Source organism: Erpetoichthys calabaricus, chromosome 1 (genome assembly GCF_900747795.2).
Source record: "Erpetoichthys calabaricus chromosome 1, fErpCal1.3, whole genome shotgun sequence".
Lineage (NCBI taxonomy): Eukaryota > Metazoa > Chordata > Cladistia > Polypteriformes > Polypteridae > Erpetoichthys > Erpetoichthys calabaricus.
Window position 1 is genome coordinate 114,913,139 of NC_041394.2, and position 26,617 is coordinate 114,939,755.

General features: G+C 39.6%; 3 protein-coding genes across 6 annotated transcripts in view; 1 reads left to right on the plus strand and 2 right to left on the minus strand.

Annotated features, from left to right (window-relative positions):
* The window catches only part of LOC114654698 (synapsin-3-like), a 749,936-nt gene extending 738,581 nt beyond the window's left edge, over positions 1-11,355 (plus strand). Inside the window, exon 14 of the mRNA XM_028805409.2 lies at positions 8,004-11,355. Coding sequence (XP_028661242.2) covers positions 8,004-8,136 — 133 coding nt within the window. The 3' untranslated portion in view covers positions 8,137-11,355. The remainder of the gene's footprint in view (positions 1-8,003) is intronic.
* The window catches only part of LOC114654705 (metalloproteinase inhibitor 3-like), a 756,439-nt gene that overhangs the window by 378,652 nt on the left and 351,170 nt on the right, over positions 1-26,617 (minus strand). The gene's annotated exons all lie outside the window — the stretch shown is intronic.
* fbxo7 (F-box protein 7) overlaps positions 19,309-26,617 on the minus strand; it is a 66,080-nt gene continuing 58,771 nt past the window's right edge. For all 4 annotated transcript variants that reach the window (XM_051929513.1, XM_028805455.2, XM_028805437.2 and 1 more), the window contains 2 exons: positions 24,474-24,511; positions 19,309-20,037 (listed from right to left, as the gene is read on the minus strand). In XM_051929513.1, coding sequence (XP_051785473.1) covers positions 19,684-20,037; positions 24,474-24,511 — 392 coding nt within the window. In that variant the 3' untranslated portion in view covers positions 19,309-19,683. The remainder of the gene's footprint in view (positions 20,038-24,473; positions 24,512-26,617) is intronic.

A 26,617-nucleotide genomic window follows, 5' to 3' on the forward strand; every position in this document is an offset into this window, starting at 1 on the left:
ATGGATGGATGGATTTTCTCATTGAAGAAGTTCATAAAGTCTGTACTGCTAATATCTGTTGGTATTTTGCACTGTAGATCTGAATTCCCATTTGTTAATTTAGCCACTGTTCTAAACAGTACCCGAGGATTTTTATTATTGCTATCTATTATTGTAGAATAGTATTCTGAGTGAGCTTTAAAGAGTGCTTTTTTATATTTTTGCAATTTGAAAGACATGTAGCTTTGTTGTTCTCCATCTGCGCTCCAGTGTTCGACAGTCTAATGTAAGAGCTCGAGTGTTTTCATTTTAAACCAGGGAGAGTTTCTATGTGCTTTGATCACTTTTGTTTTAAGGGGAGCCACTGTGTCCAGAGCATCTCTCAAGGTCACATTATAATGTGATGTTAACTGACCTAAATGGTTTTCCACAATTACCCTCGATTTGCTCAAAAGTATCTATAAATTTTGAAGCAGAATTACAACCTAGATGTCGCACTGTTTTTGTTTTAATCTGTGAGGGCGTTGGCAAGGGCAGGACTAAATCAAATGTAATTAAGTGTGATCAGAAATAACTTCATTTAATGGAGTAATATTTAAATTTTGAATTTCAACTTTGTAAGTTATAATTAAATCTAATGTGTGGTTATGCTTATGAGTTGGACCTTTGACAATCTGACAAAATCCTACTGAATTTAAAAAATAAGTAAAACATTTGCTAAAAGTGCCAGTTTCCACATCAATGTGTACGTACATTAAAATCCCCCATCAGTACTACGTGATCATAATTTATAGCCAAATCAGATAGAAGGTTGCTAAATTCAGTCATGAACAATGAATATGGCCCTGGTGGTCTGTAGACTAGCACTATAATTGTGTTGGAATCTGTTTTAATATTTAAAATGAATGCCTCAAAGGATGTAAAGTTGCCTAAATTTTTAAAAGTGATTTGCATTTTGTTACAATGAATTATTCCAAGGCCCCCTCCTCGACCAAAATCTCTAGACTTATGAAGGAACGAGTAGCCATCTGGTGACGCCTCAGCTAGGGGGACAGTGTCACATTTACTAAGCCAGGTTTCAGTGAGAAGACACATATCAGATTTAGTACTTAATATAATATCATTTACCAAAACAGCTTTACTGCCAAGAGAGTGAATGTTCAATAAGCAGCATTTAAAACTACATGTTTCTTTCTGAATTGGTGATATATGTTTTGTTTTAATTTGAAGTAAATTTCTATTACAGGTGCCCCTGGTGGAGGGTCTGGTTTTATCTCTTGGTCTAATTATACTCCTTATTTTTAGTGTATATAATATATATACACTAGCTGTCCCCCATGGCTCCGCCCGAATAGTAGTGAAACTGGACAAATTTTAAAAATCAATGAACAAACAGGTATCACTAACTAAAGGGGGGGGGGGGGGAGGTACACTTCAACACGTGGCCAGAGTACACTGGCGTGTGAGTGAGGATGGCTCCGCCCAGCTCCTCACTCCTGACATCACGCTTCCCCTTCCTCTTGGCCAGCAGCCTCTGTCTTGGATTAGTGCAAATATATCGCTCCCGCAAACAAACTATGATACTTAATGCAATGAGAGAAGTCACAAAATCAACCGGAATATTCAAGCAAATTATAAATTATAAAAGAAACAGATCTAAATCCGTTAAGTATTTCTCTTGTGAAAAGCGGACAGACATATAGACAGACAGACAGTCAGGCGTTGGATTTTATATATAGAGAGGTATATGGGACTGGAAATATAATTTTATGTTGTTGGAAACCTTTAGGAACTTCCTAATAAACACAAGCAAAAATAAAACCAGATACTGAATATGAACAATTGGTTGTATATATCTTTGATTAGCTTGTGCCGACCAAAATGCACTTTTACATGCAAATTATAAATCCAATTTTAACTAGAATGAGGTAAACAACAAATGGATGAAGTATCTTAATACTGTTGTGTTTGACTTAGTTTGCCCCCCAAGCTTTGTACACATGACGTTAATGGTTATAGTCTTGCATTATGTGGACTTGGACTTGCGTGTGCGCTCTGATTTTTGGCATTTTTCAAACTTTCTTTTTCTTTGCCCACAAATGGGTCAATTTGTGATGGCAATTTGTGAATTTTAAGGTTTGTGGGGATTTCAGTCTTAATGTCCGCAGCACATAAGGCACACAATACATCCAAGCTCCAAGACAATATGCTTAATATTAAAACTTTCAGTGTTGCATTAAAAAAAAACTCCCATGCAGTGCTTTGTCTCTAGAGTCAATTCAGTCAAAGAAAGTCTATATTAAAAATTTTCAGGACCCAGAAGTTACAAAAAGAGACTTAGGGGGTTAAGGAGCATTTGAGCTTGAATCATTGTTCAGGCCTGACTGAGAGGTGGAGGTGAGACATCAGGAGGACAGACTTAGACACTGCCTTCTGCAGAGCAAAGAATTATGGGTAGCAGGAAAGAAAAGAGAAAGTGTGCTTCCTTTTCCTCAGTATCTGTTTAAAGTGTTATGTTGAAGTTTAAATGATTATAGAGTTCCATAGAAATAGTGTGCATCAAACAAAGCAATATAAGTGCTGTTCATTTATTTGAATTAAATTGTTCACGTATATATGTTTATCTAAGAGCCAGTGAGTAATCTCCTTGTTGAAGTAAAATAATATAGAATGGGAAAGTAATGCTAATATATTTTGAGAACTTTAATAGTCTATACAGGTCTTATAAGACACTATTAACTAAGAATGTTCAATTTATTAATAATGTTTATAATTGTTATGCTTATAATTTCATTAACTCTGTAAAACACTTTTTGATAGTGCCTTTAGTAACAATGGTGCCATCTAGTGACCAATTTCATTATTGCAACTTTGTGATTAGTACTACAGTGGAACCTCTAGATACAAGTTTAATTCGTTCCAGCACTGAGCTTGTATAGCGAATTTCTCGTATCTAGAACAAACTTCCCCATTGAAAATAATGGAAATCCAGTTAATCCGTTCCGCACCCCAAATATATTAACATAAAAATCAATTTTCCTAACAAATAACACTGATAAATTATATATACTGTAGTCTACCTTTAATAAATAACACTGGTAAATAATATAACTGATTATTAAAAGAATCAAAACAGGTGTCCAAAGTGCAGTAGAGCATTTAATAAATCTTTAAATAAATAATCCTTAAAACAGTTGTGAAGTGGAGGTTTAAAATACACAAGAATAACAATCCTTTAACACGAGGTTAAAACGTCAAAAGGATGCCGTCTTTAAAAAACAGATGACAATCCCCGGTGCTTCTTCTCTGTTAGCGTCTCACCTGCGGGCTCTGCAACAGGCGAGACACTCTTAATGCAGCTGACCTTCTCTACACCGTCCTGCTTCAGCTGTTTGGCTCGCCTGTTCAGCTCACTGTTCAGCTACACGCGAGCCTGCACTCGCTTGCTCTCCCGCACCGACCGACCGACCGCCTGCCTGCCTCAACCTCCGTTCTCTCTCCTCTCTTTTCTTTTACTTCTTCTCCCCCTTAACCGGCTAGCGCTTCTCTATATATGCGGGGAGGACATGGCAGCTGCAGCCCATCAGCCACAGGAACAATCATGGATGTGGGCAGTTTCCCACCTGTGCACTTAAGTGAGAAATGCAGACACCGCAGATCGCGGCTCGCAACTGCTACCACGCCCCCTCGCTAAGCCGCGAGCTATACCCACAGCCTGGCTCGTGGCTCGTTTCGCGAGCCAATGCTCGCATTTAGATCTGAATTTTTCGCTCATACTTTCCTCGTATTTTGAATTTCTCGTATACAGAGGTGATCGTATCTCGAGGTTCCACTGTATTTTCTTAAGAGTTTGAAATATTTTATCTGTTTTCCTTAATGTGTAATTTGAGAATTAAGAATAGTTTTACTTTTAACTTTATTGCAGACCAAACATACATGTGCATCTATATCTGCATATTAAGGTTTGGATTTGAAATCTACTTTCCAAATGTTTTAATCGACTGCTGTGAATGCCAACTATTCCTGCACAACCAGACAAAGTCCTTTAGTTTTTCCTCTCCTACAAGGCCCTATCTAAGTGTAATAGGAGAATCTCAAGAAAACTTGTACATAGTGTCGAGACTTAGGAGTAACCGACACTTGAATAGCAACTACACAAGAACAAGCAGTCCATGAGCAGAGAGCAAGCAATAGATGTACTGACAACCACAAAATGACAGAAATAACACAGGAGATTAGAAATAATACAAGGGGGCTCTGCCCCCTGCTCGCTTCGCTTGCCTACCCCCGGCGTTGAGCATCCTGAAATACATTGTTTGTATATGCGTCAGTCGAGCTCGTTTGTTTTGAACCCGTGCCTGCTTTGCTTCCGCAGTTTCAGACGCGTGTTTACTTCACTCCGTAGTGGTGCCACTCACAATATGGCGGTGATGCCTGTGCCTTCACTCCGCAGTAGTGCCACTCACAATATGGCGGTGAAGCCTGCGTCTTCCGTACTTTCTGGACCTGTGGGGCCTCCATAGCCTCTTCCGTTTGAATCTGGGCTGCAGCGCAGAGTCCTCTTATTTGTGTGGCTGTGTCAGTAGTCGTTAGCCATGGGCGCGTTGTTGCTTCATTACTCATTCACGTCAGTTGAGCTTTTTCGTTTTTGGGCCGTGACTCCTTCATGCGCGGTGGATAAGACTTCGCGTGCGGTTTATGAGACGCGCGCTGTACGCGCCTGCGCAGTACGTCTCATGGTCCCATCGCCGTGTCCCTGCGTCCATGCCATCCGGTTTACCATTCTCGGTTAGTAATATGGATATATACAGGGTGAGCCAAAAAGAAATACCACATTTCAAACGTTTATTCTACAAAAATGCTACAAGATAAAATAAATTTCATTACGACACAAGAAAGGGTATACAAAATAGATTTTTTTCACTTTGTTTTAAAAATGATGTCTTCAAGGTGGTGGCCTTCATTAGCAATATACTCTTCGAGATGATTTCTGAACTCTCGCATGACTTGTTTGGCCATTTCAAGGGGAATAGCATCCTTGAGGGCTTCAAGGTTTTGAGGTCGGTGTGTGCATACCTTTGACTTGAGAGAGCCCCACAAGAAGAAATCTCACAAAGCAAGATCAGGAGAATGTGAAGGCCATCCGATATCGCCGTGCAGGGAGATCAGCTTCCCCGGAAATATCTCCTGCAAAACTTGCATGGATCTCCACGCCATATGAGCCGTTGCTCCATCCTGTTGAAACCAAGCATCCACCACATTCATTTTTTCCAGTTGGTCCCACATTTCAATGTAACGCTCTGAAGTGACGGTGACCTCAAAAAAGTAAGGACCTACAATGCGAAATTCTCTAATGGTACACCAAACTGTAACACGCTCACTTTGCAGGGGTCATTGATGAAGTACATAAGGGTTGGTTTCAGCCCAATAGCGAAAGTCTTACTTATTTACTTAACCATTCAAATGGAAATGTGCCTCGTTGCTGCACATGATGATGGCGGTTTGCAGAATGTTTGCGCAGAACTCGCTATAGGGTGAACCAGATCTAACTATGCAATGCAATGCAATAATTGCATAGTTAGATCTGGACCACGCTGTACAGCTCTCTACAGAGTTCCTGCACTTACCATCATTTTGTTTGGATGGAAATTAAGGTCCTCATGCAAAATCCTCCTCAAAGACGTGTTGGAAGGGCCTAAGGCAGAAGAATGCGCACTGAACATCTAGGAGACTACAAAATTAATTACAGCTTGGATGTTTTCGTGTGTTCGTACAGTCCGAGAACGGCCTGGAGATTTCCTGTTCAATGTTAAACCCATCTGTCTAAATTTAGCAACCCACTGAAAAATTGTTTTCAGATTTGAGACATCACTGATTAGGAGGAATGCTGAAGTGCGTTCGGAAGGCCTGTTGTGTACAGATGATGGATTTGTTGTTTTTGAAGAAAGGCTTCAACAGCGAAAACATGGTGCGCACCGGAGCAAGGCATGTCGCTGACTGACAATTTACAAGGGATCACCTATCAAAGGACCCCCACCCCAACCCACTCAACTGCCTCTACCTCACGCAATGTCCTTCAAAAATGTGGTACTTCATTTTGGTTCACCCTGTATATTACACTACAGGTACCAGTCAACAGTCTGGACACCCAAAAACATTTTCATGTTTTTAATAGAATTTGGTACCTTTTTTTAATTAAATTATCATTTTTTGAAATCCTGGTCTTAGAGACAGTGTTTCAAAGAAAAAGTTGTATCTGAAACTCTCAAATAAAAATGAAAGGTTACAATGGGCAAAAGAACAGAGAGATTGGACAGAAGATGACGGGAGCAGTGTATTATAATCAGAATCCGAGCCTCATCTTTTCTCTTTTTCAGATGATATTGGTATTTGGCTTGCACTTAATAAAGAAGACCACTGAGGACCTGTAAGACATTTGTTTCTCCATCTACAGCCTCTTATGTCCTTCTCCTCTTACGGAGTTGTGCCTCTGGGCCTTCTCCTTCTTTTTCTGTCCTGGTTAATCCAGTTTGCCCTCTTCTCTCAAGACAGTAACAAATAACTTTGTATGACATCTTCAGTTTCTTGGCAGTCTGTCACATAGAATAGCCTTCATTCTGAAAAAGAAAAAGGAACAAAAAACGGACGTGTTTCTTGAGAAAGCTGCTTCATTTTTGAATCCAGAACTGAATCCATTTAGGAATGCCTTGAAAGCCAAGTGAACACAATAACAGGTTTCAGTAGTGCTAATGCAATTACAAAGGTTTCTTTAATAACTAAGTGCTTTTAAAATGGCTGTTTCAAATGTAAATGTGAATAATAAATTAGTTTTTTCAAGCTGTAATAGCAATTGGAAACACTAGTAATATCGTGGCTGTACTTTTAAATCAATTTAATGGCTTCTTGATAGAAAGGAGGTATCATTTTCTATCAAAATATGAAAATTTCAAGGTGTGTTCAGATATTGTTTATATATTATATATGAAATATTAAATGTTAAGAACAAACAGAATATGATTTATTCAACTACCTGTTTTGAGACAGGAAGAATGAGGAGGAAGGGAAGATATTTATTCTGGCACTGAACTATTTTCATAATGTCAGGTATTTTCAGCTATGAATATAAAAATAAGAAAATAACAAAATTAATATAAAAATATAAAAATACATTCTCAGGTTTAGTTTTTCATCAGTTTGCAGACTCTGGGCACTTTTTATTAAGCTACCGATAAACGTTTATCTATTGTTTAGTTGCAGTATAAATGTATTGAAAGTAAAAGTGTCGTAATCGATTCATTTCAGTATGTATCATTTACCAGTCCACCCAGGTTTTGTGACCTGAAATATAAACATTTCTTTATTATTCAAATTTTAATTGAAATAAACCAGAAGCAAATAGGAACAAAACCACTGTAACAGCTTTTTAAAAAGTATAAATAAAAATCCAACTTGTTAAGATTTTAAAGTAGCAGTGATAAATTGGAGCCCATGTGACCAGAAGAGAACAGACAGCAGCCTGTGGCCAAGCAGTGGAAAAAGGAAAAGAGGAAGAAAAAACTGAAGGCTACTGGTCAGAGATCCCAGATATCCATTTGCCTACTAGTTTATTGAGTGACATCCAAGTCTCAAATTTGGAGTCAGATGACCCCAGTAATTCACAAAGGTCAAAGAGGATCGCCTTCCAGTAAGAGGCCAGTGCAGTCTTAGCAGCCGCATGAACCTGAATACGGCATGGCAGCAGTGGGCTTTCTGAAGTGCGATGCCAGACTCTCTCAGGCTGTTCACAAGCACACATACCTGAGTTCACACAAGGCCAAATAGGGCTGACCTGTTTATTGGACGAGAAGGAAATCCATATAAACGAGTGTAGGACTTGAGCTCTCCATACAGATGGCCATGTTTGTGCCACTATGCCATTACCACTCAAATGTGGCTTATCAAATGGTTACAGCCAATCCAAATGGTAAATTCTAATTCACTTTTGATTCCATGTGATAAACCTTTTCTTTTTTTCCCATTTACAGCAAATCCCAGTCTCTGACAAACACTTTCAGCCTCTCTGAAACACTGCAGAGAAGCAACACTTCGGAAGACGAGGCCAAGGCGGAAACCATCAGGAGCCTACGGAAGTCCTTCGCTAGTCTCTTTTCAGACTAGGCCACTTTGCAGCTGGAGAAGATCGAAGAAGCCAGACAGTCTGTCACCCAGCTTCCCCAGTTCATCCAGGAGGTCTTTGAGTAGATTTCTCCCTGGAGAGAAGTCAATTGTGGAGTTGAAAAAAATGGGGGAATTGCTTACCTGAGGCAGGCAAGACCCCACAGGGGAGGCGCCCGTAGTCTCGGCCCCGATTTTACCCTTGGTTTCCTTGATTTTGTTTGTGATGCTGTTTCTTCAATTTGGTGTTTGAACTGAACTGTTTTTTCAAAAGATTCTTTCCCTTTGCTTTGATTTGGACTGACTTGAAGAGAATTTCTATCGGCAGATATTAAACCTGTGACATTTTCAACTTTAGTATTTGATTTTAAAAAGGAGGACGCGAAAGAAGAGCTGAGCAGCCAAGGCAAACTTCTGTTTTATTGAGAAATTCAAGGCGGCCCATTTACATTTTGGGGGAAAAAAAAAATGAAAGACTGAACTTGGCATTTCCATTCCTTTCTGATCCCAGTGCTGACCACATCAGGAGATTGTGTCAATGCTGATGGAGTAGCAAGTTAAGTTACCATTTACTCTTACCGAAAATATCAGACTAAAGAGCCGTGTATAGTAAAGCAAGTGGCATATAGTTCTGGACAAATCAAAACTATAGCATACGTAAACCAATCCATCCTGTGCCCCTAACTACACTCCCCCACAATGCATTTCCAGATGTTCCATCTTACAGTCCTGCCTTATTTTTTTGCAATTGTGCAGTTACTGTTGTACATGGCGTATGGAGTTTGGCCCGTTTAAATAATTTTTTAACACATAATATTATCAGCTTTGTTGGTGGAAGTGGCCATTTCTTGTCAAAACTTTTTCTTATTGCCTTTCTATGCTCAGCTTTTTGTTATCACACTTCTTCTGGATTATGACCAACAAATCACTTGGGAACCAATAATCAAGGAGCGTCAGTACGCTGTAAATGTGAACATAAGCTCAGTGCTCACTGATAGCACCATTGCTTCCACGTTCAACTGTTCATTAAGATCAAATCCCATGGCAGTTCCTAAAATTCGTCTGCACATCTTCTCTAGAGGTGGCAAAGGCTTGTCTTTTTATACCAAGGGAGATGAAAACATCAATGCAAGTACCGATTGCACCAGCTTGATGAGACCAATGCCACTCCAAAACTGGACTTACATCCCCTGAAGCAAATGAGAAACACCTTTAAAGTGGACATTTGGGAGAGGCCGGTGGTTACTGTGCCTGCCTTACAGCTCCAGAGACGTGGGTTCAGTCCCCGGCTGAGCACGGTCTGTTTGTGGTTTGCATGTTCTTCCCAAGATTTGTTGGGTACCTCCATTTCCTCCCAGATCCCAAACACTTGTATGTTATGCTGATTGGCAATTCAAAATTCCCTTTGTACGAGTGACTTTGTGTGCCCTTTAATAGACTGGCATTGTACCCAGGCCTTGTGAGATAGGCTTCAGGTATCCACAAACATGTAGTGGACAAGGTGGGCCCAGTAGGAGAGTGGATAGATGGAAGAATGGATGGACGAATAAAGAAGTTTGATAACGTTTATCTAATTCTTACAAACTAACTACAGAGCACTGAAGGATATACTAGCTGTAAATATGCTGCCATCTGGCATCTTTTGTGGCACACAAGTGGCGTTCACATTTATACTGCCATGTCTTAAACATGCAATATGATGACCAAGCAAATCTGTCACTGAGGGGAGCTAACAGACAATTTTGCAGAAAGCCCACTGGTGCTAACAGGGACTAGCAGTGTACTACTGTTGGTTAAAATTAGGTACGGGAGACTTGATGTTTATTAATTAAATAAGTGGTTGAGATCAAGTCGTAAGTCAGAAACAGTCTGGGTAAAACATTTTGAAAATATTGTTCATTTCTTAATGCATGTAGGTGGTTGGTGACTAATGGGCTATTTTTCTTTTAAGCCTCTTCTTAAGTGTACTAACAAAAATGTTTTTACTTCACCAGAAGAAACCGAAAACGTGCTGATAAAATGTCTGCATTACACGTACACATTACAGATCAAGTTGTAATCCCATTAATTGTGCATCATGAAGTAGAGGCAGGCGCTAGAAGGCCAGTTCATCACATTCCTGGTTTCCATACAGCACTTGCAGTATGGAGGAGCTCTTTGAAATGTCCTTCATTGGGTGTCGTTTCCTTTCTTGTCATCTTCTCTGTTTCTTGTTGACAATGCCGTATGGAATATAACGATCAAAGATAAATTTCACAAAAATGTACACACACATTGTCATTGTTATTTCCATGACCAAGAATAAAATTAAATGTACTGGTGAATCAAATCACACAGAATACAATGTCTCTTGTTCTCAGGTCTACGCTTGCTCACATCCACTATTTTCAGGAGAAGGTTCTTTGTATTTTTCGATCAATATTTAGTCGTAAGCACTGCCAATCCACAAGTCATTAAATGCCATATGAAGTTGCAGTCATCTATTTGGCAAACATCACTTAAAATAAGGAAGTTACAAATCACGGGTTTCAAACTCAAATCCTGGAGAGTCGCGGTGGCAGCAGGTTTTCATTCCAGCCACTTTATTAGTAACAAGTCACTGGTGCTAATGGAGCTGACATCACTTGGTTCAACTCTAATTGACTTGTAGCTTAAAATTCAGAATCCTTCATTGATTCCTTTTTTTCCAGCAAGTAGACAATAATGAAGATGCAAAGTGAGCCGAGAGATATCAGGGTACATTCATATGACTATCATAATAAAAAACTCCTGGGACGAGACAGGATCTTTTGAAGAGACACTTTCATGTCCCACAAGACGAGACGTGACTTTTTCAGAGAGATACTTTCAAGTCCCACGAGACGAGACGTTGTGCCAAGAGATTCAACCACGCCTGGAAATAAAAGACAAAGAGTAGATGACAAAGTAGAACGTTGTAAAGAATTCAAAAACGTTGGCGCGATACATATGCAGAGCAGGTTAGAGATAATGGAAGTACGAAAATTTCTCAAAAAGTCTCAAAAAAATGAGAGTAACGATCACATTAGTGCAGCGAAAAGAGATCGAATATATTGTTCGGATTTAAACTTTAATTCAGAGACTTGTAGATTGTCTAATTCATGTTGCCATCAGGGGAAAGTAGTGTTTCTTGCCATTGAAGAGGTGTATCCGCGAGAATTAAAAGTTTTGTTGTTTGATGAAAGTAGAAAAAAAACACTATTTCTAACAAAAACAATTTCTGTCCACACTAGCGTATCATTTATGAATGCATCTCCGTCCACATGAACACAAACAAAAAGGCAAATGATGTAGCTGTCTGCCTACAGCGGGCACACGCACACCACAGACCAGCAATCCATGAACGAATGGTAATGCCGCCAGCCACAGGATTTATGGGAAAACTGTCGAGGTCAGGAAATGGCTTGCCTTTTGCGTATGTAGACAGCATTCAAAGTGTACAATTTCAATGCGTACAGTTAAGAAACAGAACAAGCGCCATGGATAGGCACTCCTCTATGTTGAAATACGCTTTTCTTTTAAGAAGGGGGACCAATCTGGGACTGAGATGTAATCTCCAGGATCCAGTTAGGGAAGCACAAACAACTCACGCGTGATTAGAGCCTGCATTTTTGAACAATTGTGCTTTTGCTCGTCCACGCCACAACACTTAGGCTGTTGTGTGGACAAAAGTTAAAATGGGAAAAGTAAAAACGTAGTGTGACTGGGGCCTCGGACTCAGGCCTTGTCCATACTGACACGGCTACATTTGAAAATGCATAGTTTTTTTTTAAATTCATTTTGGCCTCTCATCACACTCAAGTGTTTTCAAGCACCAAAAATGAAACACGTTCTCCAAAGTGTGGAAGTTGAAAGTGCCAGGTCTCCTGTAGCACTATGGGAAAACAGAATGCTTCAAAAACGCTACCATTTTTAACACCTAACGTGTCTGATAACGTGACCTGACTGTCAGATTATCAGCCCCTGACTTGTTTGGTTGTGACATTTCCCTTCTTCACGGTGGCGGTAGTCGTCTCCTCATTGTATTCCCAGATACAGGCTTGGTGTCTTCTTTAGGGTGCTCTTTGATATTTTGGGGATTTAACATTTCTTCTCATGCTTTTGACATTTCAGATGACTTGTTTACTTTGTATTTGCATGTGAAAGAAATGTTGCTTCTGACAAACACTGCATTCCCAATTTGGTTGGAAAGTAAAACGAAAATGGTGTTTTCAGCTTTGTTCACATTTCTGTTGACTAAGCCTCAGTTCCACCATTTCTTAATTGAACTTTTCTCACTCTTGACGAATGACCTGATTTCATTCTGCTCCTTGTTTAATACTTGAGACATTTTCAGAATTGATTTGATTTTTTCTAAGAATCCAAATATTTTGTGGACCAGCAATTATATTATTGAAACAGATATTACACGATGAACAGTGAGCCGCGTTAGCTCGTCAACTGCTGGTTCGCTTACTTCTCATTACTGTTTGGTTGCTGGTTAAGGACAAAAAGAGGAATTGACATCAACGGAAATGAAGACAAGGGGATGTTCCATTAGCAGTAGTAGTCGGTTACCAGTTGATAAAGTGGCGAAAATGAAAACCTGCAGCCCTCCGAGGTCCGAGTTTGATCTTCCTGTATGTAGACGAAGGCTACCAATTAGAAGAAATAAATATAAAGGGAAATCTGTAAAACTTCTTTCATCTTCCAACAAATGTAGCACGCTCTGTACCATCTAGGAGGTCCTGCTGACGGCCCACCCTGCCACAGTACTGAGTGCTGCAGGCTTTTGTATATAAAGTACAGTGCATGGATGTCGGTGTCCTTAGCAGTGCATTGGAATTTTAAAGAATCGGCGCACTCTCATGTGATCCGTCCAGGAACTCCGACATCCTCTCACAGCCCAAAGACAGCCAGCTGGAACGACTGGCCCAGTATGGGTGAGTATGGATGAAAGAGTGAGAGTGGTCAAAGAAGAGAGATTCACGGCCCAAACAATTATGAATTAGTACAATCACAAAAATGATATTCCGAAACATTCTTTAGGAAGGAAAATGTGTAGAGAAATCCAAATATATACAAAACTACTTCGCTAGAACTGAAAAGCAACATTATGATGATGCCTGACGTAAGGCCAGATACAGTGGCGCCCTGATTCCTGTTCAAGGCCGCCTGCTGGGTATCATTTCACTGTTTACAAGGCGCTGCATCACATTAACGGTGAGAACTGAGCTGCAGTTTACCCGTTTGCTGTCCGACTTCGTACCCCTAAATCACGCAGTGTGTAAATGTCCGAATGGGGAAACTTGTGTGTGATTCTGTAAGAGCAGAGAGACCTCTGAGTTGAACAAGAACACGAGGAGGCTTTAGATTCGTACCTGGCATCTGTTCAACATTTGATTTTAAAAGAGCAATTGTAAAACCTCATGAATGAATGAATCAATGAAGGTACCTTCTAGCTGGCTGTAACGTGAAGGTGTACAGTGAAATGTGACACAATGAATTGGCCTGTGTCAGCTTGGGGCGCCACTTGTAAGAAAAGCCTCAAGTGTTCACTTTACTTCTCTGGGTTTAGTAGATCATTTTTAGTGTTGATGTTGAAAAAAAACATTCCTATTGTTAATGGACCTGTGAACCATTTTCTATTTTAAGGTATCAGAACATTTTTATCATTCACTGAGGACCAAGTTCACAGTTGTGTTTTAATATATATAAACCAATGATTTCTTCTCATTGCAGTTAAAAGTGTGATTTATTAAAGACTACAGCATGTTTGTTTTTAAAGCAATGGCTGCTAAGTGTGTGATCTTAGGTGGTTCTGTAACACTGCTGTGTTGTAATACAAAAACGTTTCTGAATTAAAGAAGTGCAGCTATGCATTGCATGAACCCGTGTCCAGTTTCTCTTTGACCTTTTCTCATTGTCTTATTAATGTTCATTTGTTTTGGGACTACCAATAAGACCGGATATTTTGTGTTGCACCTGTGAGTACATTTATGTGTGATTATGAGAAGTACACAACAGAAAATAAATGTAATTGTGATACCACAGTTGCAGATTCTTAGGGTCAAGTCCCCACAATACGTCTGTGTAGAATTTCACTGGGCAGCTCAAAAACCAGCAGATTAATTTTACTGTTGACACTAAACTGACATAATATTAGAAAAAGATGACATATCTACTGTACATCTCTATGTATATCTATCCGTCTATATAATTACATATCTCTATTATCTATCTACTATGTGTGTGTGTGTATATATATATATATATATATATATATATACCGTATATACAGTGCATCCGGAAAGTATTCACAGCGCATCACTTTTTCCACATTTTGTTATGTTACAGCCTTATTTCAAAATGGATTAAATTCATTTTTTTCCTCAGAATTCTACACACAACACCCCATAATGACAACATGAAAAAAGTTTACTTGAGATTTTTCCAAATTTATTAAAAATAAAAAAACTGAGAAATCACATGTACATACGTATTCACAGCCTTTGCTCAATACTTTGTCGATGCACCTTTGGCAGCAATTACAGCCTCAAGTCTTGTTGAATATGATGCCACAAGCTTGGCACACCTATCCTTGACCAGTTTCGCCATTCCTCTTTGCAGCACCTCTCAAGCTCCATCAGGTTGGATGGGTGAGCGTCGGTGCACAGCCATTTTAAGTTCTCTCCAGAGATGTTCAATCAGATTCAAGTCTGGGCTCTGGCTGGGCCACTTAAGGACATTCACAGAGTTGTCCTGAAGCCACTCCTTTGATATCTTGGCTGCGTGCTTAGGTTCTTTGTCCTGCTGAAAGATGAACTGTCGCCCCAGTCTGAGGTCAAGAGTGCTCTGGAGCAGATGTTCATCCAGGATGTCTCTGTACATTGCTGCAGTCATCTTTCCCTTTATCCTGACTAGTCTCCCAGTTCCTGACGCTGAAAAACATCCCCACAGCATGATGCTGCCACCACCATGCTTCACTGTAGGGATGGTATTGGCCTGGTGATGAGCGGTGCCTGGTTTCCTCCAAACGGGACGTCTGGCATTCACACCAAAGAGTTCAATCTTTGTCTCATCAGACCAGAGAATTTTCTTTCTCATGGCCTGAGAGTCCTTCAGGTGCCTTTTGGCAAACTCCAGGCAGGCTGCCATATGCCTTTTACTAAGGAGTGGCTTCCGTCTGGCCACTCTACCATACAGGCCTGATTGGTGGATTGCTGCATATACGGTTGTCCTTCTGGAAGGTTCTCCTCTCTCCACAGAGGACCTCTGGAGCTCTGACAGAGTGACCATCGGGTTCTTGGTCACCTCCCTGACTAAGGCCCTTCTCCCCCGATCGCTCAGTTTTGATGGCCGGCCAACTCTAGAAAGAGTCCTGGTGGTTTCGAACTTCTTCCACTTACAGATGATGGAGGCCACTGTGCTCATTGGGACCTTCAAAGGAGCAGAAATTTTTCTGTAACCTTCCCCAGATTTGTGCCTCGAGACAATCCTGTCTCGGAGGTCTACAGACAATTCCTTTGACTTCATGCTTGGTTTGTGCTCTGACATGAACTGTCAACTGTGGGACCTTATATAGACAGGTGTGTGCCTTTCCAAATCATGTCCAATCAACTGAATTTACCACAGGTGGACTCCAATTAAGCTGCAGAAACATCTCAAGGATGATCAGGGGAAACAGGATGCACCTGAGCTCAATTTTGAGCTTCATGGCAAAGGCTGTGAATACTTATGTCCATGTGCTCTCAGTTTTTTTATTTTTAATAAATTTGCAAAAACCTCAAGTAAACTTTTTTCACGTTGTCATTATGGGGTGTTGTGTGTAGAATTCTGAGGAAAAAAATGAATTTAATCCATTTTGAAATAAGGCTGTAACATTACAAAATGTGGAAAAAGTGATGTGCTGTGAATACTTTCCGGATGCACTGTATACACACATACAGGTGCTGGTCATAAAATTAGAATATCAAGACAAAGTTGATTTATTTCAGTAATTCCATTCAAAAAGTGAAACTTGTATATTATATTCATTCATTACACACAGACTGATGTATTTCAAATGTTTATTTATTTTAATTTTGATGATTATAACTGACAACTAATGCAAGTCCCAAATTCAGTATCTCGGAAAATTAGAATATTGTGAAAAGGTTCAATATTGAAGACACCTGGTGCCACACTCTAACCAGCTAATAAACTCAAAACACCTGCAAAAGCCTTTAAATGGTCTCTCAGTTGAGTTCTGTAGGCTACACAATCATGGGGAAGACTGCTGACTTGACAGTTGTCCAAAAGATGACCATTGACACCTTGCACAAGGAGGGCAAGACACAAAAGGTCATTGCTAAAGAGGCTGGCTGTTCACAGAGCTCTGTGTCCAAGCACATTAATAGAGAGGCGAAGGGAAGGAGAAGATGTGGTTGAAAAAAGTGTACAAGCAATAGGGATAACCGCACCCTGGAGAGGATTGTGAAACAAAACCCATTCAAAAATGTGGGGGAGATTCACAAAGAGTGGACTGCAGCTGGAGTCCGTGCTTCAAGAACCACCACGCACAGACGTATGTAAGACATGGGTTTCAGCTGTCGCATTCCTTGTGTCAAGCCACTCTTGAACAAGAGACAGCGTCAGAAGCGTCTCGCCTTTGGACTGCTGCTGAGTGGTCCAAAGTTATGTTCTCTGATGAAAGTAAATTTTGCATTTCCTTTGGAAATCAAGGTCCCAGAGTCTGGAGGAAGAGAGGAGAGGCACAGAATCCATGTTGCGTGAGGTCCAGTGTAAAGTTTCCACAGTCAGTGATGGTTTGGGGTGCCATGTCATCTGCTGGTGTTGGTCCATTGTGTTTTCTGAGGTCCAAGGTCAACGCAGCCGTCTACCAGGAAGTTTTAGAGCACTTCATGCTTCCTGCTGCTGACGAACTTTATGGAGATGCAGATTTCATTTTCCAACAGGACCTGGCACCTGCACACAGTGCCAAAGCTACCAGTACCTGGTTTAAGGACCATGGTATCCCTGTTCTTGATTGGCCAGCAAACTCGCCTGACCTTAACCCCATATAAATTCTATGGGGTATTGTGAAGAGGAAGATGCAATACGCCAGACCCAACAATTCAGAAGAGCTGAAGGCCACTATCAGAGCAACATGGGCTCTCATAACACCTGAGCAGTGCCACAGACTGATCGACTCCATGCCACGCCACATTGCTGCAGTAATCCAGGCCAAAGGAGCCCCAACTAAATATTGAGTGCTGTACATGCTCATACTTTTCATGCTCATAACTTTCAGTTGGCCAACATTTCTAAAAATCCTTTTTTTGCATTGGTCTTAATTGATATTCTAATTTTCCGAGATACTGAATTTGGGACTTTCATTAGTTGTCAGTTATAATCATCACCATTACAAGAAATAAACATTTGAAATACATCAGTCTGTGTGTAATGAATGAATCTAATATACAAGTTTCACTTTTTGAATGGAATTACTGAAATAAATCAACTTTGTCATGATATTCTAATTTTATGACCAGCACCTGTATATACCAGTAACGGCGCACTGCATGATAACGGGCAGTGAATACACTTAACTTGAGCATGCATAGTTTTCTCCTCTTTCTCTGTATGTTTAGCATTCATTTACTCAGAGGTTGATGCGCTTGCTGTTTCCTGAGCAGCTCTTCTTTTCTCCATCCTAGTGGCCCGCTTCTTCTCTTGTTGTCGGCATTTTTTTGCATTAAAACTGATTCAGTGTTTGTGCTGCAGTTACTTAGTATTTTTTTCTTAATTTTTTACTTAAGCTTGCACTTAAGTCTTCAATCTGCTTGAAGAATGATTAAGATATGAAGAGGTAGGGGAAGTGATGGCGAAGGTGGTAGGGATGAGCACAGCACCCATATGCATGTGCCACATGGCCGCCCTGCTGGCCGTTGCCGAGAGTTGATTCTACAATAAAATAAGATAAAAATAAAAAAGAGGAATAACCTTGGAGGTCAATCATCATCCCGAAAGCGGATAGTAGACGTCACGTAGTATATGTGTACCAAATTTCAGGTCAATAGTTCAAACGGTTTGCGAGCTACAGGTGATTTAAAATCCTGGACAGACAAACGAACAGCCACGGTAGCGTATTATATAAGAAGATATATATATAATGCCAAGGTCTCTCTGTCACACAATTCCCCACAAACTGCTGGGGCTAGAATCTTGATCGAAACTTTATGACCCCATACATTTTGGCAATTCAAAAAAAATTTGACGCCATTGCAGCCTTGGCAAACTGACCTGTGATTGTGGGTTTCTTACAGCAAAGTGATCAGCAAACAAGGTGACACAGAGGAAAGACACAAAAGACTAGTGACATCTGCTATACATCAAGCAAATGACAGAGGTCTATAAAGGGAAGAAGAACAGTATAATAGGACAAACAAGGAGAGCAGCATTACTGGTAAACAAAATAACGTGGTGTAAAGAAAAAGGTGACCAGCAACATCTGCTTACCATCAAACAAACTGCTGAGGTTGATGATGGACACAGATCACTATACGAGGAAGAACTAGAAGGAGGAGAGCAACACCATCTGATGAGTGTGGGATACACAATGTCAAGAACAACAAAGACAGACAAATGTATGTGACTGGAAGTCCACGTGCGTCGCTAGTATTGCTGTATTTAGTGAAGCAGTTTCAGTTGCTAAGAGGATCTTATGAGATGATGAACAGTGGATTTGGCCTTCTGGGTGTTAACTTTTGTTAACAACATCCTTGAAGGTGTTAAGATAGACCTTACAATTGCACTTTTAGGAATATGTCATTTTAGAGCATTCTTGTACTAATAATGAAGAAAGCATTGTGTAAGGAATAACACTTTTTCATTTTTGATGAAAATAACTTTTACACAAACATATTTTTTAAAACCTTTAATTACCTGGTTAATGGAAGCAGTGATCGACCAACTGATTCATCATCAAATTCGTGGTTGGTTGCAGTTCTAAAACTGGTCATGTGACACTTGCAGGCCATATAAGCACCTTGGGCACCAGGAACCAACTTCATAATTGGCCAGTTTCCTGTTCTAGAACTTGTTTGGAATTGGTCATAATTAAAGTTATCTTTTTTAGAAAGCCAGCAAAACAACTTGGAAGCTTGAAACTGATAAATCGAAGTGGCCAACATAAAGTGCGTTCTTCTCCGTCGGTAAGTGCTTTATTTAGGCACGAACAACACTACAGGTAGGCCATGATTTTAACATAAATCGGTTGTAAGCAAGTTTCAGCAAAGTTCTCACATTTTCAAACTCTTTTTGCTCTGCACCTAATGCCAGATACAAGATGTGATCTTTCTCACAGTCAATGACCCTGCTCATCCACAACTTGAATGTTCATTTTATTCACCTTAAGGCACATTATCACCACATTTGCAAAATCCATTTCTGTTGAGGAAGACACTGGCAGCAGCCTCACAAGTTGTGTACTAGTGTCAAGAATTGATCTCGCGTACGTAAAACGAAATATTCTGCTTTTGCACTTTTCCCCCGAGTCCTGCTCCAGAACTGTTAAATAAAGCCCCTGCGTATGTCAAAGGAGCTTGCAGGATGACGCCTGGTGAAATTTCTTCTTGGATTGCCATGCTGCGGGCCAAAAGGGTCAAAGGCAGGTCTGAAGGGCTGTCGAATGTCAGAATTTGCACCAGGTAAGAAAGGAAAGCCAGGTCCGGAGTAAGGCAACTGGGGTCTCTCATCATACTCTCCACCGAGGATGCCTGGTGGGTATGGAAGGTTAGGACTAAATGGAAATGGAAAGAAAGGGCTGGGCTGGAACGGGAAAGGCTGTGGGCGAGGGTGCGGAAAGACTCTGTATCGACAGAATTGGGCCTTGTCCTTCTTCTGCTTATATTTAATTTTGTAAAGCTGTAAAGATATAAAAAAAATGATGTAATGAGTAATCAGAAGACAGTTTGGACAATTTACCATTGTTTGTTCATCATCATTGCCTTTACATGACTTCTATGTCAATACGCAGGATATGTGCGGTGTGTTCTCACTTGTTTCCAAATGAAGTGCACTGTGCTGCATATACAATAATGAAAAGCAAATGTAATATGTTTCAGAAAAATAAAATAAAAATATCAAGGCAGTTTAGTTAAGTGTCAAGAAGTTTCTTTCAGTGTGGCAGAACTTCCCACGGGTCAGATTTCCTTAAGTTAAGTCCTTCTGTATGGCGTAACCCTGCATTTCCTTGTTCTTGGTGTGCACAGTCCAGGCACCATACCATCGTCTTCATGTTATAACATGGCTGTTCTGAAAAACAGAAAGAACGTGTGGCAGGCCAGAAAGAAAATGTGGTGGCAAATAACCATGGGGAAGGTGAGGGATCTGCCTTTCTTGTTACGTTGTGCAGAAACTTCCCTCTTCTGACATTCCTCACTGTAGTGGTGCAGGTATTACAGCCATGGAAAGGAGCTGGGGCTCATGTGTAAAATCTTGATCAGGTTCCATACTAAAATTGTGTTTACTCTTGAAAGGCAAAAAATGCACCAAACAAATTGCTAAAACTGAACGTACACCAAGTTTCTTTATAAATCTCAACTCACCCTAAAGGTATGCATGCACGTATGTGCTCTGAGCCACTTCAAGTCACCTCCGGCCAGTAACCATGCATGGCTTAAAAGACGGCCTTTCTGAGCACTCGTGGCCTACGTCACCATCAACACTTGGAAATGTCTCTGAGTGACGGCTTTACGTTCAAACCATGGGAGAACACAGAAAATGAAACCTCAGCCAATGTGAACTTGACGTATTACTGACACTTGGCGGAGTTATGGGGGCTTGCTCCCACACCCCTGCAACTGATGTTCAACAATACTAAATTTAAGTCTCGAGTAAAGGCCGTTTTTCCTCAGTGTTAAGGCCACAGTTAATGTAAATACGTTAATCAACAAATTAGGTGCACGGTGACTCAGTGATAGCAGTGCTGCCAAGTAGTAAGGAGTACGGGGTCCCGTCCACCGGGAGTTTGCGCCAATTTCCTCCCACAGTCCAAAGAGATGCAGGTTAGGGGATCTAGCGGAGCTAAATAATACGTGTGTGTCCATCCTGTGATGTGTTGCCACTCTGCCCAGGGTTCTTCTGCTCACACCCATTGCTTACTAATAGGCTCCAGCTGATCCAGGAATAATATAATGTGTCCTCTCCAAAGCAACTCTAACTTGCACGTTGCCAATCCTTCAAACAGACTGAGAAATACTTTGTACAATTCCAATTACAGGTTAGCTCACAGTCTTAGAGTTATCTTCAGAGAGCCTACTGTGTTCTGTGTGGTATCTTCCGCTTGTACATGCTCAAAAGACGCTCCTGTCGGAACGGTAGTGTGTATGCCTGAGCGTACAAACTGCAGCATGGCAATTTGAGCCAATCTCCGTCACACGTCACATGAAACCCTGTTGCAAAATTATTTTAAAAAAACAAACAACAACAACGTGATATATATGTCTCTGATGAAGAAAATAAACAACAGAAAACCATCCAGCTTTCACAGTTAACTAAGTCACACCCAAATGTTACGCCATGCATACATTTTCTAATTACAATTCATAGGAATATGAGCTTAAAAACACATTTGTTTTCTGTCTTTTAAATATTGTTAATGGTAATTATGTCATTTTTTGCAATAGTGACTGATTTATAAGCTAATTTAGAAGTCGTATGCTGAATTGCAGCCTACATTACAGAGACTCTCACACAATCGCTGTTCTGTTACAAGTTTAGAACAACCAGGCTTAGAAAATGGACTGATGGGTGGACGGATATCAGCATGTGACTGCTGCATCACTGATGAATTAAGACTTTCTGATCACTTCATTGTCCCGTCGTCTGGAGTTGCTAAAATGCCAACTCCAAAAGAGTTTATGTAGAACTTATGGATGATCAAAACATTCCGTAACTTTAAAAAAAAATGTTCATGTCACATTTGTGCTTTATAAATCCTGACTTTGGCATAAGAAATGGCTGACGCATATTTCGAGCGTAAGCAAGTTTTATATATGAGACCCCTGCTGAGTAGAAACTAGGAGACGTCAGTGGTGAAGCCAGACTGAAGTTTGACATGAGAGCTACACTGCCTCACTTCATATTCTGAGAGAAGTGACAGGATGAAGCCCCATCATGCACTGATCCTATCCTGCCAGGACCCCCGATTTTCCACAGAGTCTATGGCCATTCTGCAGATACTGCGTGCATTGGCTTATGTCATACACAGTAAGAATTGTGGCGCGTCTGCATCCAAGCAGAGGCTTCAACACCTCTGTCAATACATGATCCCTTATTTAACATGTAAGACAACCAACTGGCTTTTAGTCAGGAGTGCCCACCAGAAGACCACGTGTTTTGTTTTTAACTCTGGCAGCCAAAAGGTTTCCAGGGATCAATCTCTCGATAGTCTTCCTGAGTGGCAGTCACAGGACTTTGTAGACTGTTATCGCTCACATTTACGCTTGGGGACATTTCAGCAGCACTCTCACTGTCACTTTGTTCTGACATTTCAACATCCCCAACTGACAATGCAGAATTTGCGTTGTTCGTTATATCAAAACATGAACCATCCCAGTGTTTCTATTGATGAGTGTGAAAGATGGAATTTGAAATGTCTGAAGTGGCCTTTGTTGCCATCTAGTGGATAAAAGTAAACAACTCAGTCTTGGAATCTTCCAAAAATTCCATTTTGACATTTTGATTATTCTCGATGTTTTAGATCTCCCCGAGTCCAAAAATAACATTTTTGGAATTATTGCTGTGTGTGTGTGTGTGTGTATATATATATATATATATATATATATATATATATATATATATATATATATATATATATATATATAAACACGATAAGTGGAGTACGCTTTCACTTAGGTCAACCAAATTTTGCATACAAGTATTAGGCACCAAAAGTAGATTTCTGTCAACTTTAGGGCTATTTCCGCTAACCGGAAGTGGTACTTTACCTTTTATTCATGCAGCTGCAGAGTCTGATTGACTCAACATTACTTTTATAAAACTTGTTTGATATATTATTAATTTGATCTGTTCTTGATTGTTCTTTAATGCAGATAATATAAAAAATATCATCATTGTGTTGCAGTTTACTCCTCAAATATCCATCCCCATATCTGAGTATACGAGAAAGTCTTGGGGAGACCACTCCTGATTTTCAGCTTTAAATCTGTTTGCATTTTGGAAAAAGAGGGAATCCCAGACTCCATGCTTGCACATAACAGGCAGAAGCTGAATACACCTGCTTCTGCTATGATTATAATCCAAACTACAAAAAGTATCACAAGATGGATATAAAGACTTTGGTGTGTAGTCGATGCACATTATCAGAACTGCAGTAACATTATATGATGCCTGGATGGAACTACAGACAAGGGGACAAGGAGTACGCTAATATAAAACAGAATGGTCTTTTAAAGCCGGCTGACTTTGAGAGGTAATAAGTGAAACTGCTGTGAGGTTAAACATTAGCTCAAAAAAAAACTGATATACTAATAATGAAATGTAAGTAGACCAACTGATTCATGGGAAAGTACAACACAGCTTTATAAAAGTCACTATTCTCTATGAATCTCACATCTTGCCGTCCTTTCCTATTTCATTTTTTGATCAGCCCAAAAACATTTCTTTACAGATACCTAATTTCTGCCATTAATATTTCCCAGTTTCCATGGCCCTTTAGGAATAGCTGCCATACTGATGAAAGTATATCTGTGTCAAAACTAAACTCCTAACACATTTCAACTAAACAATCGCCTTCTCAGGACTAATCTCTGCTACTCTTCTAAAATCTGCCCTTGTCTACTCAATACACCATTATTATTATAATAAAATAGAAAGAGTGTCCATTACACTATATACCACATCAAATTAGGGTTTATTAACAGACAATATTTAATGTGTCATACAAAAAAGCCAATTTAAATTTGAATGAGGAACTAAAAATTCAATGTTTTCTCAAAATAGTATTAATAAACTGGAGTGACGAGCCACAATTCTAAAATCACAAGGGAAAAACAAGATGAACTGAAATGGCTACAACACGGTTTTGTATAATTTTGCTTGGATGAGCCAACTGACATTTGTTCTCATGAGAAGCACCATTTGTGATTTTATATACAGTTGTATACTGTATATACATATATATACTGTGTGTGTTATTATTTATGCAATTGATTGAAACAGAACATTGAGTGCCAGTTCCACTATTGTTCAATTTGTATACTAATTTAACATTGTTTAATAAATAACGCCTCTTTAAAAATCATAAAACAATGCTGATGTATACTTGTGACACTTACATCTTTCCAGTCTGTGTCTCTAGGTCTGGTGGATGTATCTGAAACACACAACAAGATCATCAGGCATGAAACAATTACATTGGTATTTGTAAACATAGCACCAGCCTTGAACTAAAAATGCTCCATGTTTATCTGTAAAATTACAAGCATTATTAAATATATCAATATAATACCTAATGTATCTTTTTAATCACCTTATAAAAAGAAGAACATGATTTACATCTTCACCTGTCTATGCATATTGGTTAATTTATTGTACTGTATATACTTTTATTAAATGGAGTATGATATGGTTCAGTAGAACTTTCAGTTCAATTACTCTATGTGATGAGTGGCACTAGGTTCTTCAAGGTCTGCTTGTATCTGCATTTCCTTCTATGGTTCACAGTACTAGGGTGTTGAACCGTGTTAGCCATTATGGATGTAGCGAGAAGTCAAGCAAAATAACAAGTTTTATTAGCTAACTAAAAAACCCAAACCCTAATTACATCTTGCCTGAAGAAGTGTCCTGAGTTGCCTCGAAAGCTTGCATATTGTAATCTTTTTAGTTAGCCAATAAAGAATGTCGTTTTGCTTGTCTTCTCATTGCATTCGCAATGGCAAACACAGTACAGCACCCTAGTACTATGGTTCACAGAAATATTTATTCTTACACAGTACTTTAATTTCTCTACTTTCTATATTCCACTTTTGTCTGAATATTTTTTTTTTCCCAATGACTTGTCCCACTTGGTTTTTCAGGAACTCCCCAGAAGCCCTTATCCTCATTTCTTTCTGGAAGATTTTTTTTTTTTTTTTGGAGTAGGAGGGATAACATCTTGCATACTTCATGCTTTAGTGCTCTCCTCTGACATGGCTACGATGGGAGCATGAGATAGAGAGTAAGATATGCAAGTTTTATATATAACCGACAGTGTAAATGTTGTTCAAGCAGGCACGGCAGATGGAAGACGGCAGGGGTGTATGCGTGGGAGCAGTGAGAATGATACCTGGCGCTCATGCTCTTTGAGGGAAGAGGTGGTGTTACGATGATTATGGCTGTCTTTATTTAGTATTTCTTTTTCCTTCATCTCATTACTTTCTCTCATCTATCTCCCCCTGTTGAGTTGGGGAACCTCTTTCTGCCAGGAGAATTGGCTCTACTTAGGTTAACTGAGGAAGAAGCCTCAATGTTTGATTCCCTTTTCAATGAATGAATTTAGAGGGATATTACATTCTATAGGCATAGGAAAGTTCTCAGGCCTGGAATGCCTTTCTCCAGCACCCCCATTTCAAGATATTAATTTTTGCTATTTTCTGTACTAAAATTATTTCTTCAATGTATTGAAGGTTATGGAGCCCTCTGAATGTTGAACACCACTGCAAACACTGCTGGAAAAAGTGGCATGCTTGCTGCCTGTAATCAGTCATTCAAAAACGAATCCACCCCAATTTTGTTTGCACTCGTTACAGTGCAGTCTATGTCTCTCACCTCCTATATGTTATTAATGTAGTCCCGACTTTATGTTGTCGAGCTGCTCTACTCTCACTTGATGCTGGTAAAGACCTTGAACTGTATAAACTGGGCCTAGATCTAGCAAATTATAAATCTGATAAGGTTTTGTGATCAGTAAAACACTAATCTCCTAATATGTTTTTGCTGCACATTCTCTTGTGGATGTCTATTATTATAGTAGCTTTTAACTTTTTGATAACCTTTTATCAAAGGGTTGGGGTGGTGGTAGCAGGCTTTTTCTTTTATTTGCTGGATTCAAAATATAGCTGTTGACTTCCTGCATTTGTCTTATTCAAGGTAAAAACATATTAAAATAGAATACAATAAAAGAAAAAAAAATTGCTTACTCTGTTTGTATGCAACCATAATATAAAAGATACATGTACTTGTTCAAAAATACTGCAGCAAACAAATGTTTAACAGTAGCATAAACACTATTACCAATCATGTTAAATGTATTATATAATTACAAACAAATAAAATGTATTTAAGCATCAAATCCACTATCATGCCACATAAACAATGCAAAGAGCTATAGGTGTACGTTGTCATAGATTTTGAAACACTCTCAGTCCTGAGATGATGATGATGATGCAGATGAGCACAGTCCTTTGATGTAACAATCACATCAATAATAAAACTATGCAGT